Source organism: Epinephelus lanceolatus, chromosome 23, assembly GCF_041903045.1.
Source record: "Epinephelus lanceolatus isolate andai-2023 chromosome 23, ASM4190304v1, whole genome shotgun sequence".
Classification (NCBI taxonomy): domain Eukaryota; kingdom Metazoa; phylum Chordata; class Actinopteri; order Perciformes; family Serranidae; genus Epinephelus; species Epinephelus lanceolatus.
In genome coordinates, this window is record NC_135756.1 from 36,529,384 (window position 1) to 36,548,399 (window position 19,016).

Genomic DNA, 19,016 nt, shown 5'->3' on the forward strand with positions numbered 1-19,016 from the left:
CACTGGTTGCAAAAAGAGGTCTGGTTGTAAACAAGTCAGTAAGAAAATTACTCTACCTCTCAGGTGATTTATTACCTCGGTAAATATTTTCCAATTAAGCTAATAGGCTCAGTTGCTAGTTTCAAGTTTCAACATAATGTTCATTTTGTAAGTTATGGTCCCATTCAGAATCAAACTGATGATAAAGCAGGGAATGCTTTAGGGCGTGGCTACCTACACTCTAGACTTTAGAGTGTAAAAAAGGTTAAGAACCCCTGCTCTAGAGTCAGCTGTTAATTTTTTTCCTGTCAGTACATTTTATTTCAAGCCTGTTTTTCATTAGCCAAAATTAGCTTCACGAGTAATAGCAAAGTTGAAGTGTGTAGGATTTGGTAGACACCTCTTGGCAGATATGGAGCATAATATTCATAACAATCAGTGTATAATCATCTGTAAATAAGAATTGTGTTTTGTTTGTTGTTTGTTTATATCTACACATACATTGCATTTCCACGCATTTCCACCACAGTCATGGTAGTTTTTCTACATGCTCGGCACACGGAAGAAGTTTCCCTTGATTAAATTTAATATTTTTGGGGGCAGTGGTTCCAAACTGGTGGCTTACGGTTCAAAGGTGGGTCGTGAAATGTTTGTGAAATGTTAGTTTGAAGTACAGTGAATTTCTGAGCACGTACCATTTCCAGCTGTAGAGTGAGTGAATGAGGGACAGCTACTTAACAGGGACATCAGTCTGGTTCTACAGCATGGCCAAAAGCAAGTATAGCCCCGTTTCCACCATGCAGTCTGATACAGTTCAGCTCAGTTAAGTTCAGTTCAGTTCAGTACGCATTTTTACTGCTTCCACTGTGAAAAGTACCATTGGTACCAGTGAAACTGGTACCAGTGGTACTTTTGCCATCTTTTGCCATACTTTTGACTTTTGCCATCAACTTTAAAGGTGGATCATTTGCTTGTAATGTTACTCCATGCATGATTTGATGACATGAATTCCACAGCACACCTTATATTTCAATGACAACTTTGATCCTTCCATTAGTTAGGGCCCGAGCAGGGCACAGACCTGCGAGGTCCCTATTGTTTTTCGAATGATTATTAGGGGGCCAAGCCCGAGGGGCCGAGGGAACGCGTATGCAAGCAGAAGTGTTTCCTAGGACCAGCGGTGCTAGGAACCCTATTGTTTTTGTAAAGATTTTTATTTTTATTCTTCCGTAGGTAAAAGTGGTGCTGCAGGCTAAACCGTGCAAGGGAGGGCGGTGCAATTTGGAGGGGTGGTCCAGACCCCTGCACGTACCTCAGACGCAAAAAACTATGTATATCTGCCGGAGCGCTATAACCTAGGCCAATGCGTTTTTGCCTATAGCTCCCACACCGTATGTCGCACATTCAAAAATCTTGTATCCCCAGCTTCCCTGAATAGAGCTGAATCACTTTGCCATAGACCACGCCCACTTGTGCCTATGAAGTTTTTTCGCAAAATCGCGAAAACTGGAAAACCTACTTTTTTGAACTTCTCCTTGGGATTTTGTCCAATCTGCGTGAAACTTGACATATACACTCTTCTACTGGACCTGATCTAAAGTTATCAAAAGAATTTTATTCGGTCAAAAAATGCGCAAACAAACTTCTACAGCTAGCTATAAAAATGCAAACTGTTGGCTATCTCGGTCAAAGTAAATGCTATTAACATCAAATTTGAGATCATTGGTTGGCATAAGACTGTGAGGGTATGAGCCGAATTTGGCGAATTTTGGCAACTAGGGGGCGCTACAAATATGGTAAGTTTATATCTCTTGAATGGCTGCACCGATTTCTACGAAAGTCGGTTGGTATGATGAAGGGCCAATTCTGAGGTTATATCTTGAAGGTGGTCATGACTGGTCAATGTGGGCGTGGCTTATTACAAGATAAACAACAAACATTAATTCCAGCCAAACCATTATGCTGAGGGCTTTGAAATTTTAAGGGTACATATAGAATAGGACACAGATCTTCCGTACCAAAAATTGCACATGTACTCCACTAGGTGGCGCTATAACGGATGCAAACGCGTTTTTGCCTGCAACTTACACAAACATTATATCCATGTGTTCCCTGGATAGAGCTGGGTTTTCTGACACAGGCCCCGCCCACTTCTGCTGCACATTCTCTTTGCTAATTCACCACAAGTCCAAAACCTACTTTTTCGAACTCCTCTGACATTTTAAGTGCCACCTGCCTGAAACTTTGCACATAGAATCTCCAGATGTGTCTGATAAAAAGTTATCAAAAGAATTTTGGCACTCCAAAAAATGCGAGTGTTACAACCAAACAATCTTTTTTACTAGCTAAAAAACACACATTGTTTCATATTTTGCTCAAAGTAGATGCTTTCAACATCAAACTTAAGTCACTCGTTCCCGAAGTCATCCAGAGGCTTTGAGGGGACCGAGTCGCACAAGGGGGTTTGGCCCCCGTTCATAACTGCTTGCAGTTCTAGTTTTGTTTTTTTTTTCCAAAAATGACCTTGTGTTCTACTGACATTGCATCTTTTATCGACATTTGAACTCCTACGGATAGGCTCATTCATGCTGTCTACGTGAGCTGGAGGCCGACAGCAAGGGGCCGAGGTCCCGAACAACGCTGCTCGCAGCTTTAATTTTGTTTTTTTCTTTGTCGCAAATGATCACATTTTTCACTGCCTGAACATACCCCAAAACTCACCAAACTTGGAATATAAGTCACACCTGGCGAAAAATTTTATAATCTATTGTCCTCTTGAATTTCCACCACTAGGTGGCGCTATTATTAAGGAAAGTGCGTTTTGGCTCATAACTCCCATATACTTTGTCGCACATTCAAAAACCTTATATCCACGCGTTCAGTGAATTGTGCTGAATCTTGTGGTATAGGCCACGCCCATTTCCGCCTACCTTTTTTCCCGCAAATTCGCAAAATGTCGCAAACCTACTTTTTCGAACTCCTCCCAGGCAATTTCACCGATTGGCATAAAACTTTGCACACAGCATCTGTGGACCCTCCCGACAAAAATTATTAAAAGTATTTTGATAGTCCAAACGATACTCAAGTTATTAAATAACAACTTCCTGCAGATTTCGTTCTAAATAGGAAGTGCTGCATATCTCCACATTGGTGTATCCGAATGACATGAAACTCAGGTTACCACTTCCCCATGAGCCCCTGAGGCTCTGTGCAAAATTTCGAGTGATGACCACAAGGTGGCGCTCTTTAAATTGAAGTATTTTATATCTCAACATCAGTTGGGCGAATTAACACGAAACTTGGTATAATTATTGTCAGTGCCCTCCTGAGGATATCTGATTAAGGACTTACCGATCCACCACCAGGTGGCACTCTGGTGGCCGTCTAATTTAATATTTGGCACTGTGCCAACACCATAACACTCATGGAAATAAAATTGATAGGGGTGGTATAGACTTGCCCCTGTAACTCACACACCAAAAATGACCAGCAGGTGGCGCTATTTTCAATGCAAAAGCGTTTTTGGCTAATAACTCCCACATAATATGTCGCACATTGTTAAACCTTCTATTTACGTGTTCTCTGAATTCAGCTGAATTGTGTGGTGTAAGCCACGCCCACTTTCGCGGTAACTTTCCATTCGCAAAATCGCAACAAATGAAAAACCTACTTTTTCAAACTCCTCCTAGGCGATTTAACCGATTTGCACCAAACTTTGCATGTAGCATCTGTCGATCTTCCTCACAAAAAGTTATCAAAAGAATTTTGATTGTCCAAAAAACGGCCAAAATATAAAACAACAAATTCCTGCACATTGTTTTCAAAACAGTCAGTCTTTCATATCTTGACCAAATACAGTCGGATTACCACAACACTTTTGCTGATTGTGTTCCATGGCCTGATGAGGGTTTGTGCAAAATTTGGTGCAAATTGGCCAATAGGTGGCGCTCTGGTAGCAGTCTAATTTGTGTGAATGGAAGTAAATTGGAAAATCTTCAAATCCTCTTCAAAACTCATCGACTTTCAACCTCTTCTTGTCCCTCATACTTTGAGCTAGAGACACCATGTCAACTTTTAAAGAGTCAGAAGACCTTGAACTATTGGGCATGTATTCAGCTTCTACTTTTTGGAAAAATACATACGTGGGTTGGGTGCCTACCTGTATACTGGAAATGTAAGTAAGAGATAATGTTTATTTTTTTATTTATTACAGCTGACAAGACTTCTAGGTGCACGCCCCCCGACGGCAGCATGCCCCGACGCACGTGGACTGCGAGGGCCCATTCATCGCTGCTTGCAGCTTTAATTTTTATTGTCTCTCTTGGATGACATAGATTTTTAGTAATGAGTGGATCTTCAAGCGTTCACAAATATATATTCATTTTGACCAGATTATGTGGACTGCATATATTCAAATTTTCACTTGGATAAAAAAATAATGCATCACGGAACATCAGTCCTTTGGGCTACAGCAACACTAAACCCCTGAGCTTGCCTGAGAAGAACTAAATCCACAAACCTGCTATTTTTAAATATCCCATAGAGGGAGACTCTCACTGCAGCCTGTTCTATTTTGTTCTGAAAATGTCGGCATGCAACCCCATTTTGTGGATGATAAATGAGGTGCAGACTTCCATCTGTGTTACCAGTAATGAGAAAATACAGCGAGTGCTGGATGGAGCAGTGAGTGACAACAACCCGACCCACATTTAGGTGTACTGTTTGTGGTGGAAATGCTTAACAGATCTAGGGTCTAGGAACCATGCCTGAAGGGTTACTTTTGGTTCCAAAGGTACTATACCAAAAGGGGGCTTATGACGGTGAATATATTAAACTGTGTGGACCTTGATCATATGACTGAGGAGAAATCTGGACTGTGTGGTTGGACCACTGTTTTAGGGTGTGTGAGTCAGTGCAAAATAATGAGAAAACACCGGTTGCAGATTTTTTTTTCTGAAGCAGAACAAGTAGGTTAATCAATAAAAATTTAAAAAAAAATATCACACAAAAGGGAGTCTGGCTGAGTGCCCCAGATAATCAGAGCTATGCTGATATTCAGATGTCCGTACGTAAGCACCACCTCCAGTGTGATATTGCTTTTATGCAGGGGCGTCATGCAACCCCAAAATGTGAGGGGGCACAGTGGATTGGGTTCGTGCGCTATGTGAGCGCACAAATTTTTTGGGGGGATGCCCTCAAATCACTTATTTTGGGCCCCTGCTGCACAACGCCTTGAGGTTGGATAGGGCCCAAACTCAAAGCCGACCCCCCCGTCCAGACACACACACACACACACACGCACGCACACACGCACGCACACACTTAACGCATCTACACCTTGCCATGTAAACTATTTTGTGTAAGGAGGAAAGGAGTTTTTCTCAAACAAACCCTAGCAGCTAGGAAAATATTGCAAACATAGCTAAGCTTATTGTATTGCATAAAATATTTGGCTACACACTAACATTAATACACACAAACGTGAACCCAGGCCGGTTCCCACTACTGACAGCAAAACGTAACGTGACGTAGATAACGATAGCCAATGTTATTGGCAACGGCGTGCCAAGGCAATAAAAAAGACACAATCATACACACTCACCCATCTTGTTAGGCGGCCTAACGTTGAAACACAGATACACCAAAATAAATCCCGTCCCAAGTTTTTCTGATACTTCCATGGATACTCCCTAGGCTACTAGTAGCTGATTAGTCAAGCAAACGTTACAGTCCAGACATTATAGGCTAACGATACCGGGGGGGGGGTATAGTCGTACTCTTTCGCGTCTATTTCCGGAAAGGAAAATAAGAGCGACATAATTCTTTTTTTAATGAAAGCAGAACACTTCAGCCTTTACATCGATCCCATCGGTGTGTTTATAGCTTACCCGGAAGCCTAGATGTCAAGCCGGTAAGATCAGCTGTCCAATGGGAGACCTGGGTGGCTAAAATCCAATGGGAAAGCTGTGAGCGGTCACATGATCGGCCAAAGATCGTTTATTATCAAGATGGCTGCTCTGTTGCCGTGTGTGATCACTACTAACAGGAAATCTCCCCTAAATCCTAATAAATAATGCGTAAATTACCATTTATGCATTTTATGCAAGTTACGGCCACTACATGGGCCTGAGATAAAGGAGATTATTTAGAATATATTTCACTCAATATGACCACTGATCATAGCTAGATGGTAAAATAATAAGTAAGGTAAAGTAAGTAAAATAAAATTGGTTGAAAAAAAAATATCATCCCTCAAATCTGAGGGGGTACGTGCCCCCTCGGTTTCTATTGACGTGACGCGTCTGCTTTTATGCAATGGTTCTAAAGCACCATGTATTAGGTAACACTTATGACAGTGATAAGGTTATGATTTGTTTTTTTATGTAATGATTTATTTGGTTCTGCCAACACAAATAGTTCTGCAACTGGACTTAGATTGGAACATGCCAAGCAACACATTAACATTCCTGCACACTAGCTTGCAAATGTAACAAAGTAAATAGGAGATTACTGACTCAAATATATACTGAAAGATATAAAGATAAAGATATAGACTTAAACTAAACATGAAAAGCATTTGTTCCTTAATAAAACTCCATTTTTACTCATCTGCGTTGCTTGTAACACATTGTTACCCAACCCTGGTTTAATGTTAGCTATAGTTAACAAACTTTAGATAAATACTGTATAGGTGAGATTTCCTGACAACATTTTGTCAAGGAGCTGATTCTATGTCTCTTCATAACATAATTGTGATTTGCCCCAGTACAAATATTTTTTGTGGTCCTTGCCTCACCCCAAAACACAAGCCCACACTTGTGTGCACACACATGCACAGACACACACAACCAGAGATTAAATTGGACCAGAGCTGTCTGGGACTCAGCCCTAGGACATAGGCTCTGCTTGGGCTGCCTGCCCAAATAAATGAAATCCAAATTCCCATTTCCACAGCAGACTGGTTGACAGGAGCAGCACTGGGTCTAACCTGTGCAATGGCAGCAAGAGCTTTTGCTGATCCGGCAGGGGGTCAGTGTGGTCCCAGGTCAAGTTTTTTTGCTAGCTGAATTCCAGTTACAGCTCTCCTCCAGGTGAAATAAGGCCAGTTATACCATTGCCATTTGGCTGAAGGGTGTTCCTTCCACCCTACAAACCAGCTTTGAATAGCACTATGGACAGCTGCTGAAAAGCCAAATTTATCAATGATAATCTAACAGCCTGGCCTGCACTCAAACCATCAGAGCCTGATTTCTCCAAACAGCAAGAAATGGCCTTCCCAGTTGGGCCCCTGACAGCTTATGGGCTGCAGTACGCTGCACTGGTTGCACCATCGATATTTCCACCATTGCCTTTAATTGTCACTTGTGGCTACTGTGACTGTTTAATCAGTAAAATCAAGATTTTTACAGTTCAATCAAGCTGGAAACAAACATATGTATTACAAGATGACCTTTTCTGGTTAAAGTCTCTATAGAAACTAAAAATACATATAATATATGCTATCTAGAGGTGTAACACTCTACACCTAGTACAAAGTAGAAATGCCTGAAAAATTTAATTTATCATTTATTATTCTAATTCATTCATTTATTAAAACTAAAGTATGATCTTTTTTGAAAGTGAACAATGATGGGGCTATACATGAGTCAACCATCTTCTGGGATGTCTTCTTAGCAGCATATAAAAACAAAAACAGTTCATTATAAAAATGAAGTGTATTATTGTAGTTTTAAACAAATACAAACAAAAGAAATAGCTGTGTCTCTGACATTTCCTTGTTTTTAAGATTCTAAATATATGAAACGTAACATAATTTTGGCTTCTGTTTTTTTTAATTAAGCAGGAATTACAGTCTGGCTAAATTGAGCTCATTAAAGTCCAGGTAAAGCAAAATCTGTGGTTTCTTTTTAAACACATTATACATGTTAAAAAATAGGTATCAAATAAAACACCCACGAAGCAAACACACAATCCTCTTCATTTCCTTCACTCATCTCCCTCCTCTCATCTCTCATAGCCAGCACACATCACTACCAGGTGACTGCAGGGAAATTACACACATCTACACGCCCAGATGAAGCTGTAAAGGCCACGCAGTGTGGTTAGTAGGCAAAGTTCACAGTAAGAGGGAGTGGCACAGTCTATAAGGGCCAGAGGAGCACACACACCACCTTTCATAACAGGTAGGATCATGCTGTTTGCCCACACACACACATTCTTCTCATTCCAAAGTCATGTAAACAATTTGGTCCAAAGAGGAGAAGAACAAAGAGGTATTAATCACACACACACACACACACACACACACACACACGCACAGACTCATACCTTTTTGTGTGTCATACTGATCCTGCTTGCAAATCTGAAGCCCATAGGCATCTACAGCATACATCAAGCTCCAGTAAAGCCTGGGAGAGAGAGAAGGAGAGACAGAGACCACATGGTTACATAAAAAGTCCCTGTGAGATGGACAGCATATATTTACTGCCTGCTCTTTATGATCAACAGCCAGCCAGCCTCACAGTCCCAGAGGAAAAAAATAAAAAGACATAGAGAGAGGCGTTACATAAATGCCATGTAGCATAAATTAACATGCACAAGGTGAGACATGAAGCCATGAATTACAGTCCTCTGTATCTCTCTTCAGATCTGTGTCCCTGTCCCCTGTGCTCCTCTCTTACAAGATCCATCTGCATTTACAGGATTGTGATCAACAGCCCTGACCCTTCACCTCCTCACTGCTGCTTTTTATGTTGGTCATAATGGAACTGATGTTAGTGGTTTAGGAGAGAAAGTGCACAGGAAAGTCTGGTGTTTTGTGACCCATCCACCACCCCAACGTGCCTCCTAACTGGACCGCTCCAGACAACTTCCTTCTTTACTACCCTCAGCATATTGGTCACGTGATCACAGCCTTCCAAAATATTTGAGTTAGGCACAAATTTTGGTGCATTACCTTTGGTAGGAAAACTTGTGAAAACAAAGTGACAATCCTTTTAAACCCTAAGCCTATTTTATAGGCCTCTGCTCGAAAATTGCGTATCCATAATGAAATGTGGCTGTAATGAAAATATATCTCTGCAACCACAAGGTCTATTTGAATGCTTTTGGTGTCATGGTAAAGGGAACACTTCCGAGATTTGTTAAATGTGTAAATATCAGTTTATGTGTTATATGTAAAGAGTAAATGAAGATGGCACACAGCACAAATGAAATATTTTGAGGTTTGCCTAAAAAAAAGCATTTTCAGGATGAGTATCCCTTTGAAATGATGCAGCTGAAGCTCTAAACCTCTATCAAATCATAGTACAATATGTGAACATTAACTCTGCAAAGGTTGATTCTGATAAAGTGAAGCAGAACAATATAAGAGAGGTTTTAGTACAGAAAATTCAGGTGAGCTCTCCAAAATTGCACCATGTTTGCATGTGATTTTTGTCATGTACAATCCTATATCTTTCATTTTTTGTTTCTGTAAATCCCTACTGATGTTTAGGACATACCCATACAACTGTCCGTTTCGTTTTTTTCCTCCATTTCCCACTCCAAACTGACCAATATACACCTACTACATTTGAACCTGAGTTTCTATTCTGAGATTTGGAGGCCCGTATCTCTGGGAAGGCTTGGCCAATTTGAGTGATTGACACTTCATTCCCACCTTTGCATGTGGCAAAGCTGTGTGTGATTTTAGACAGCATGCTGGCATCGCAACAGAAAAAGAGGTGTGACAGGCGTTACATGTAACACAACAGTGTCGATTTAAACCATGAATGTCTATCAAACGTGTTGCCACTTCATCAAGTAGATGCTGGGCTATTTAACTGAATAAGTGCAAACTTTGGCCTGCTGGCACTAGATTAAAATACAGGGTATCACCAAGTCCAGGGTTTTCCACACATTGATTATTTGTGATGATTAAAAAATCTGCTGCCATGTTTTGGTTTTTCTATTTTTTGAGCTGGACCTTTAATTAGGTGTGGCATTGGAATATAATATACAAATATACACATATACCGTTCATTTTTTTATGCTTCACACTCTCAGGGCCGAATTCACAAAAGGATTGCGTGGCTTTTGCGGCCGCTAAACCGGTAAAAATGGAGCAAACAGATACAGCAGCACACACACCAAACACACACCCCTGAACTGACACACTGATGTCTTGCACTGAGCTGTGGGTCAATTTAACTTTCTCATTGTATCATATTTGAGGAAGTGGCAGCCTGTGCTACTGTCAAAGACTGTGGGCCGAATTCACAAAAGGATTGTGCTAAACCGGTAAAAATGGAGCAAACAGATACTGTCTAATTCACAAAGCACGCGCAGAGGGTGAAATGCTCCACTAACTGCGCTGCCAAGCAGATTGCATCTCGGTGCTCCAGTGTTACTTGCACGTATTTAAATGAGGTAATATGCAAGGAAAAATTGCCCATTTCTATGCAAATGAGCCTCACTGATAAACAACGTCTAATTCACTAACACCAGCGCTAATAGCCACACGCAGTTTGAATGAAGTAAATAACGTCTTTAGAAAGCTGGTGCAAACTGGGCGCTCCTCTGTGGAAGCCTCTCACCCAGACTTTCCAGTGATCGTGGCAGCAGTTATCGTCTGTTAAATCAGTCTGTAAATAATATTTTGACAGCATTATTATAATCATTATTACTTTAATGGCATTTAATGGCAGATATTGATGCACTGAACAGGTGTCAGTCTGTGGTCATTCTCAAAACGCACTTCTGTCACGCACTTCAGAAGCAACTTTCAATAATTTATTTTACGAAACGGGGGAAACAAATGTGAAACAACAAACTTGGTCAAATCCACAGCCTCAACCCATCCGACACTGTTTTGAGTGACTCACCAGCAGACATCACTACATGAGGGTATACAGTATTCAGTACTTTGCCAAACAAAGTCTGCCATTGTTCTGCCACGGTGTTCTTTGCACAAAGCCAGCATTTATACTTTGCCATGTGGCTAATTGCAATCAGGGGCAAATCAGGGGCAAACTGCACTCAGCTGCCAAACTTTGTGGGCGTGTTTGCACTGGTATATAATTAGCGCAATATCCTTTGTGAATAGGACGTTAAGATGGAGCAAACTGCGGGTGCAAGTGAAATGCAATTCAAGGTGCTATCAGCGGCCGCAGTTCATTCTTTGTGAATTCGGCCCTGAGTTTCAGCAGCTCCCCTCGGGGCGAAGGTTTAGCGTTCCTAAATGTCATACCAATAGGTATACTTTCCTTTGTCCTGCCTACAATAGCGGCCCTTAATAAGCACTGATCAGGTAATTTGTTTGTTTGTTTTTCTTGAATGCATTGTGTCCTGTGCTGTGAGTGTTGTTTATTGGTATTGTTGCTGTTGTTGATGTCTTGTTGTTGTTGACTACTGGCTGCAAATCAAATTGCCCCACGGGGACATTAAAGTTTTACCTTACCTTACCTTACGGCAGAATGCCCTTTTCACGGCAAAAATAACAAGGTAAGAGAGATATTACAAATATATTTTGGTGAAAAGATTTCTGTTGTTGTTGTTCTTTGGCCTGTAGCTCTCTGATGGTTTGGGATAGAGTGATTTGGCGCATATGTGTGGAAACAGTGGAGTCTCAGCTTTCATTTGAGATGAACGGCATGTGTTTTGAATAACGTGTGGTCGAGTTAGAGCCCGAAATATACCGAGTGGTTGTTGGAGTTAGTTGTTGTTTGAGCTGTGTTTGGGGCATGTAAAAAGGGTTTTTACAGCCGTGTAGCCAAGGTTCTGCTGTTAAATTTGATGTGCAACATCACTATATTCTCCGTGATCAGTGTATTGTTACACACTGTGCTTGCAAAGTCGCTCTCAAAGTCCTGGCACAGGAAAATAAAGATCTATTCTATTCTATTCTATTCTATTCTATTGTTATATAACAATAGCTTGAGTATGGGATAGGAGGCTACAAAAACACTGGGTCCAACATCTGCCATAATTCAGCTTAAATAAATCTTCCATTAGACTCTCCCTGCTTGGTAAACAAGTTCAAGTTTAAATTCAGTGAAGTATAGTGTGACATATAAAAACATACACCTCAATCTTTCTGAGGCCATGCCCACACACTGTAATGCAGGCTGACTGAAGTTCTCAGTCTCCAAGTACAACACTCAAGTTATTTCCTCACACTTTACAAGGCTTCTCTAGGCCATCAGTATAGCTGCATGTAAAACAGGTGGCATCCCCCTATAAGTATGGAGGTGATGGATTGTGGCACACTGTTATTTAAAATAAATCAACCAATACATCCCCCTGAAAGTCAGATCTGAGGGTAAAACATGAATTGGTCCCATCACTATCCTGCATGCTCACAGACAGACAAACAGACAGAGAGACACAGACATCTGGTCTTGGATCAGCGATGTAATAATGGACGAGCTTCCATCCTGCGGACACTGATCCCTGTAATTTGTCTGATAGAGGAGAGGCAACAGACACACAGAGCTAATCAGAAGGACAGGAACGGCACATTGGCACAGGACAATGGGCCCCATGTCTTTATGTGTGGATATATTTGGCACAACAACCATGACCAACTCATCTTTTCTGGCCTCTTTTCATCTCTGTTCCCCCTAGCTCAACATCTGCTTTTCAAACCTACCTAATGCTCCCAGTCCTGTGCCTGTGATATCTGCAGGAGTGTCACAAGGAACGAACACACACACACACACACACACACACACACACACACACACACACATTTCATTGCTGACAGCTGCTGAGCTTCACATGACTCCACCAACACTGATGCAACCTGGACTTAGAATGCCCTGCACACAAAACTGCCTGGTCATTGGTGGAGTCATGTGAAGCTCATAAGTGACAGTATGGCAATGGCTTAAATTCCATTTGTTCAGCTCTGCAGCTGCAGACACATCACCCTTCTGTAAATAATTTTTCATGTTAAAGACCTGTTATGCTCATTTTCAGGTTTGTACTTGTATTATTGGTTTCAACATGTTTACAGGCTTTAATGTTCAAAAAAATCTTTATTTTCCTCATACTGTCTGTGCTGGAACACCTGTATTCACCCTCTGTCTGAGATGCTCCATTTAAGTGCCTGTCTCTTTAAGCCCCCCTCCTGAAAAAGTCCAGTTTGTTCTGATCATAAACTGTATATAAAGATGGACAACATGACAGCTCCCAAAAGTTAAGCATCTGGATCACCCCCTGGTGGCTGTCTGCAGTTAAGGTCATAAAGTCCACCCTCTCCATTTTAGTGGATGGGGCATGGGCCAAACTAAAAACTCAAGTACACATCAAATACATTTTTTTCCAGATATGGTTTCTGTCCTTCAAGATAATTTTTAACAGTGTGATTAGTACACTGTGGGTAAGTGGAGACCTGTCGTCCATCCTCATATACAATCTTTGGTTCTGATTCACCAGCAGTTCAGGTCTTACATATCTCTGTGACTCTAAACCATTACTGCAGCTGGGCAATGACAGTAAAGTGAGAAAAATGGGTCTTTTTACCATGAAATATCACCAATAAAAGCTTCTAAACACAACCAGACATGTTTCAGCAGGAATATGATCCCTAACTGGGGAGAAAACAACTACATCAGCAACCGAGGTTACATGTTTCCCTAACATTAGCATGTAGCTATATGAAACGGTATACTTGCAGCTGAGGAATGACTGTAAGGGAGAATAGCAGCACTTTCTATTGTGAATTAACACCAATAAAAGCTTCTGAACAAACCAGACATGTTCGAGCAGGAATACAATCACCGATTAGGAAGAACATGATAACATCAGCAACCAAGATTATATGTTTCCGTATCAAACCAGAAATGTTCCAGCAGCAAAACGATCTGAAATCCTGGAGACATTTAAAACATAAGCAACCAAGATGTTTCCCTGACGTTGGCATGTAGCTACATGTACGTTTGCAGTGTGTTTGCAGCCAGGGAATGACTGTAACTGAGAATAGCGGCACTTTCTACCCTGAAAAGTCACCAATTAAAGCTTCTAAACAAACCAGACATGTTTCAGCAGGAATATGATCCGTAATTGGGGAGAAAAATAACATTGGTAACCAAGATTACATGTTTCCCTGACGTTAGCATGTAGCTACATGTAGCAGTGTAGGTTACATAGTGCAGTAATGTGCCTAGAGCAGATGGCCATATACAGTAAAGAAATCAAGCACACTATGACGTCACACTGTAGCCAGAGTAGAGAAAACTTTTTTCTCTAGTCTGGCTGAGGTTTTTGCTCATAGGGATTCTACATATATTAACCTTATTTGAAACTTTGACCACATTGAGTATGGACTTCCTTTATTGCAACACTATAAGACACAAAATATAGAAAAGCAAAATAAGAATAAACACAAACTGCAATTACCTCTTAATGAGCAAATCTGCCTCATGCAGCTTTAGGTTTAATGTGCACTCTGAATTCCATCTCACCTCCTTCATTTGATTCGAATTTGAATGAGGAACCTTCAACTTACAACGCTACTTCTAGCCCACGATCACACTATACTAATATGTTAGGTATAACTGGGCCGCTACTTTTTATGGCTAAATGTCAACATAATGGTCATCTGCTGAGTAATTTGTGGGAAGACCTCAAAGTACAAGGGAGTGTTTTCTATATATTTCCCCTAAGCAGTGCAGTGTTCATCTTCATTCATTCATCTTCTAACCGCTTCATCCTCTTGAGAGTCATGGGGGGGCTGGAGCCTATCCCGGCTGACATCGGGCGAGAGGCAGGGTATACCCTGGACAGGTCGCCAGGCTGCAGTGCAGTGTTGTATAATGAAAATATTCACACACCAGTCAGAATCGTACGCCAGAACCGCACACCAGTCTGACACCAACAGAAACAGAAGAGTCTGGGCTGTCCATTCCCCCAGAGCTGGGGTTTGCGCTGGCTGGATTCAGGCAGCTGCGGCTGTGTGGCCGTCTCCAGAGCTGCTGCCCACTCTCCTCCCTGCGAGGTGGTCTGTAGCAGTAGGAATGAGACAGTGGACACACTGTGATTCGAGGCTCTGGCTAACGTTAGCTAGATAAACATGCACCAAAAGCCGCAGTAGTGAGCCTTTGGTTCCTGTTAGCAGAAGGCTAAACTATTAACACTTTCTCTCCGTCTCTGAAACTCTTCACTGAAACTGACACGTTTTATTTAGTTTATTGTCAGAGTCTCTTTTAGACTCTCTTTTTGATCAGTCCATCTTTTTGGGTTGCTGTGCAGTGTAGGCAGTTGTTGCCAGCGCTGGAATAGTAACTTTCTCTGCAGGATTCAGAGTCACTGAATCAGGCTTTCACCATCTGAAGGTACATGCATACACATCTGCACATCTTAAAATGTACATGTTTTCAATGCCCTTTGGTTGTATGTAGTGGTTTTAATATTTTAGTATTTTATAATCTTTTCATGTTTGTAATTGTTCTTACCTGTTTTATTCTGTTTTATATTTGTGTGCATTTTATATTGCTATACATTTGTGTGTCATTCTTTTATTTTGTGCAGCATTTTGGTCAACTGCAGTTTTTAAATGTGCTATATAAATAAACATGATTTGATTTGATTTGATTTGATTTGATCTGATTTTATTTGATTTGATTTGTACAACAGCCAATAAGAATGCCCTCTCTCTGAAATGATCTGTGGTTGATTGACCAAGACTCCCATCACGGTGCACAAGTCTAGTTTTCTCTCAGACCACTTGAAATACAGCATGCTTACTGTTTAATATGGGATTTTTGCCCAGTGATGCCAAAACTAAACTGCTTACCTCAGCTTTGAAGGTACATTGTGATGTCCTTGACCACGAGAAAAACTATAGAGCAATGTTTTAATGAGCGGCTCCCTATGGCCAGAATGTTGCATTTTACTTTTGTAAAAAGACACAACACCTTCCACCTGGATGTAATATCTCAAACTGTTACATCATCTATTCAAGTTTTGATTCTTCTCATTCCAGGTCCTAGATACTGACTTTACTTTCAAAATCACTGAGATAGATAAGGGGTGGATTTTCCCCATATACAATATAACACCGGCCAAAATGAATATGACACAGAGAGGTACCTGACATGAACAAGATGGTTTGTTTTTGTAATAGACATGGATGTCTAAAAACTGTAAAGGGAATGTCATTTCAGCCTCACTGTCTAACCAGTGTAAATCACTCAGTTGGGTATTGACAGATTTTAGCCGATCATCAATGCCCACCACTGGCTGCTGGTTTCCCATACTAAGGGGTGAACCTGCAGAGAGTGACTGACAGGCAGCAAAGGAAAAGCTAGGCAAGCAGGGAGCACACAGGCTCTGGATGTAGAGCCACTCAGTGTGAGCATTGTTCCCGTTGCCCTTGGACTCAGAGACATTTATCCACCGGGTCTGACAGATGAGGACCACCGCCAGGAGAGAGAGCGTCTCATTGGCCAGGGGAACTGTCACAGCTTGAGTGACTCTAAAGCATTAATGCAATGTAGCAACTGCAGTGTTAACATGGCCGCAGCTGGGAGGGTGAAGTCAGCTTCACACTGGCTGGAGGGAAACGTCAATCACCGCTGATGCCAAATAAGGAACCACAGTCTCCTAAATGATGTAACCACAGCACTATGACAAAACTCTTTTTCTGCCAACCACCTCAGCAGTTTGGACGTGTGTGTATGTGTGTGTGTGTGTGTGTGTGTGTGTGTGTGTCCGTGTGTCTGTGTGTGTCTTAATCTCAGGGTGCTAGTTTTGCTGAATCCAGAGTGTCGTACATCGTGTTCCTTAGTGGCGTCTGACAGCAGTCCTGTGTGTTGCCAAAGAATGTGCTTTCTGGCATCGGCCCAAACCTCCGACTACCCTGCAAACTCACACTCACACACACTCACACACACACACACACACACACACACACACAAAAACACACATGCACAAACACACACAAACACACAGACCGATCACTTTCCCTTTTCACCTTTTTTTTGTTTGTTTTGGCTGAGACTGGCTTGGTACGTGATACACACACACACACACACACACACACACACACACACACAAACTCAGACCAAAAACAATACCCACTCAGAAACTCAGCTGTTTTCTGTTATTCCTCATTCAGTATGTTTCATTAGTTGCTTATTTCTTCTTTGGAGGCAGTGATTGATTGACAGGTCTGTCAGCCACTCACTCATCACACTCAGCCATAGCATTATGACGTAGGTGCCAACGGTTCAAGCCGCCTCTCTGTAAGCTCTGCGAATCTTGTGGTAATTTGTGTGGTTGGCTTTGGACACCAGTGGCATGTGGCTGCCAGTCATCATCAGGATGAGGAAATCAGCTCGCCAGTTTCTTAACGCTCCTCTCCATCAACTCTGCTAGCTCGTTAGGTTGAGGTTTTCAAATGTAAACATTGGTAAACATTGTGGTGAAGATGGAGAAGATAGGCACCAGCTGAACTGGCGTCCTGCTAGCCATGCACAGGTGTTGGAAAATAAACTGGACGACCGCCGTGCTGCATCAGATTCCAACAGGATATCAGGAACTGTAACATCCTTTGATTCACCAAAAACTTGACTTAATCCTTGACAGCACCATTCAACCAGGTGTCTCTTTTCTATACACCGTTCAGAGGCAGCTGCAGGGCCAATATTTTGGGCTGATCCAGTGTAACCAGCAGATATTTTAGAGCTAATCTCTATAATATGAATGCAGTTCAATTTGAACAAACAACTAATAATAAAGCTAAATTGTCATCAGACATAGATGATGGGTCCTGAGATTGCATTTCTGCCAATGCGATCTGCCTCTCCACACAAACTGTTAACCTGCTGTTCAAATGTGATTTGTCAACATTTCTCGGACAACAAATGGAAACCAGGACACTACCAATACTAAAATCTTGTTAGATTCTGCAAATGTATGCACTAAATGTATGACTAAACTGCAATGCATAAGTTGTAGGAGCTGACGGGATTGTGGAGTTTTACCCTGTATGACCAAGTGGATGGATGGATGGATGGATGGATGGATGGATGGATGAGAGCTTGCTCATCCACCTAGGCTCCAACCTACTCCCCAAACTTAGGTTTTCTGGCTCCTAACATCCCTTTTGCAAACCCGCAATGATTTTTCATATACATTAACTGTTGATGAAATGTGTCTGCTGTCGGGAACTGCCCATTGGTTCGACACCCCATTGTTCCGAACATATTAAACTCATTGTTCCGAAGTCCATTCCGAAATCATCATGATGCCCTGTGGTTAAGGTCTGGTTAGGTTTAGGCACAAAAACCACTTGGTTAAGGTCAGGAAAAGATCATGGTGTGGGTTAAAATGAAAAAGAAAGTGACAAACACATAAGCCGTGAGCCTGCTCCGCCTCAAGCCGGTTCAGCACCGTGGACAGTCGGACTAATGGGATGTCGAACCAATGGGCTGTCGAACCAATGACATGGACCCCTACTGTCAACATCCACTGAAGCTATAACAATATCTGAATAACTGGATGGGTATCTACAGTAATAATGATACAATTGTTAAATTTAAAAAATCAGCAAGTAACATATTGGTTCCAGTAATGCAGTGATCTAATCCAATCTGACTGTGTTCAATCAAACTCTAATGAGTAATATTTGAACATGAAAGACAAAAGTCCATCTTGAGGGAGATTCTCTTGACTAAATGTATAAATTGCAAATTAAGAGCTAAAGAAAACTTAAGAATGTTTCCATCAGGCCATGCTTCGAAACTGTGGTAAGTTGTCTCTTTGTGTGTCCTATCTCCCTCATCTCTACAAAGTCTGGCATTTTCATGACATGAGTGTGTGACAGAGGTGGGTGTAGCCCTGGCTGACAGTATGGCTGCCTGTATGTTTTCATGTGTATTCTTGTCAGTAGAGAGTACCTGTGAAAGGTCTTGTGAATGAACACAACTCCCAGGTTAAAACCCCTGTGTAGGCAGTTGATCTGTCACCATGCTGACACACAGCACAACTAACTGCATACCAACTGAGTCATAACACAACAATTGAACTTGACACTCATTAGTAGAGTTCTT

General features: G+C 41.6%; 1 protein-coding gene across 5 annotated transcripts in view; it reads right to left on the minus strand.

Moving 5' to 3' along the window:
• Positions 1–19,016, minus strand: part of LOC144461808 (uncharacterized) — a 277,361-nt gene that overhangs the window by 174,780 nt on the left and 83,565 nt on the right. For all 5 annotated transcript variants that reach the window (XR_013490442.1, XR_013490441.1, XR_013490440.1 and 2 more), the window contains exon 2: positions 8,308–8,387. Coding sequence is in view for 2 of the 5 variants with exons in the window: in XM_078165469.1 (XP_078021595.1) it covers positions 8,308–8,387 (80 nt within the window). In the remaining 3 variants the exon portion in view is untranslated. The remainder of the gene's footprint in view (positions 1–8,307; positions 8,388–19,016) is intronic.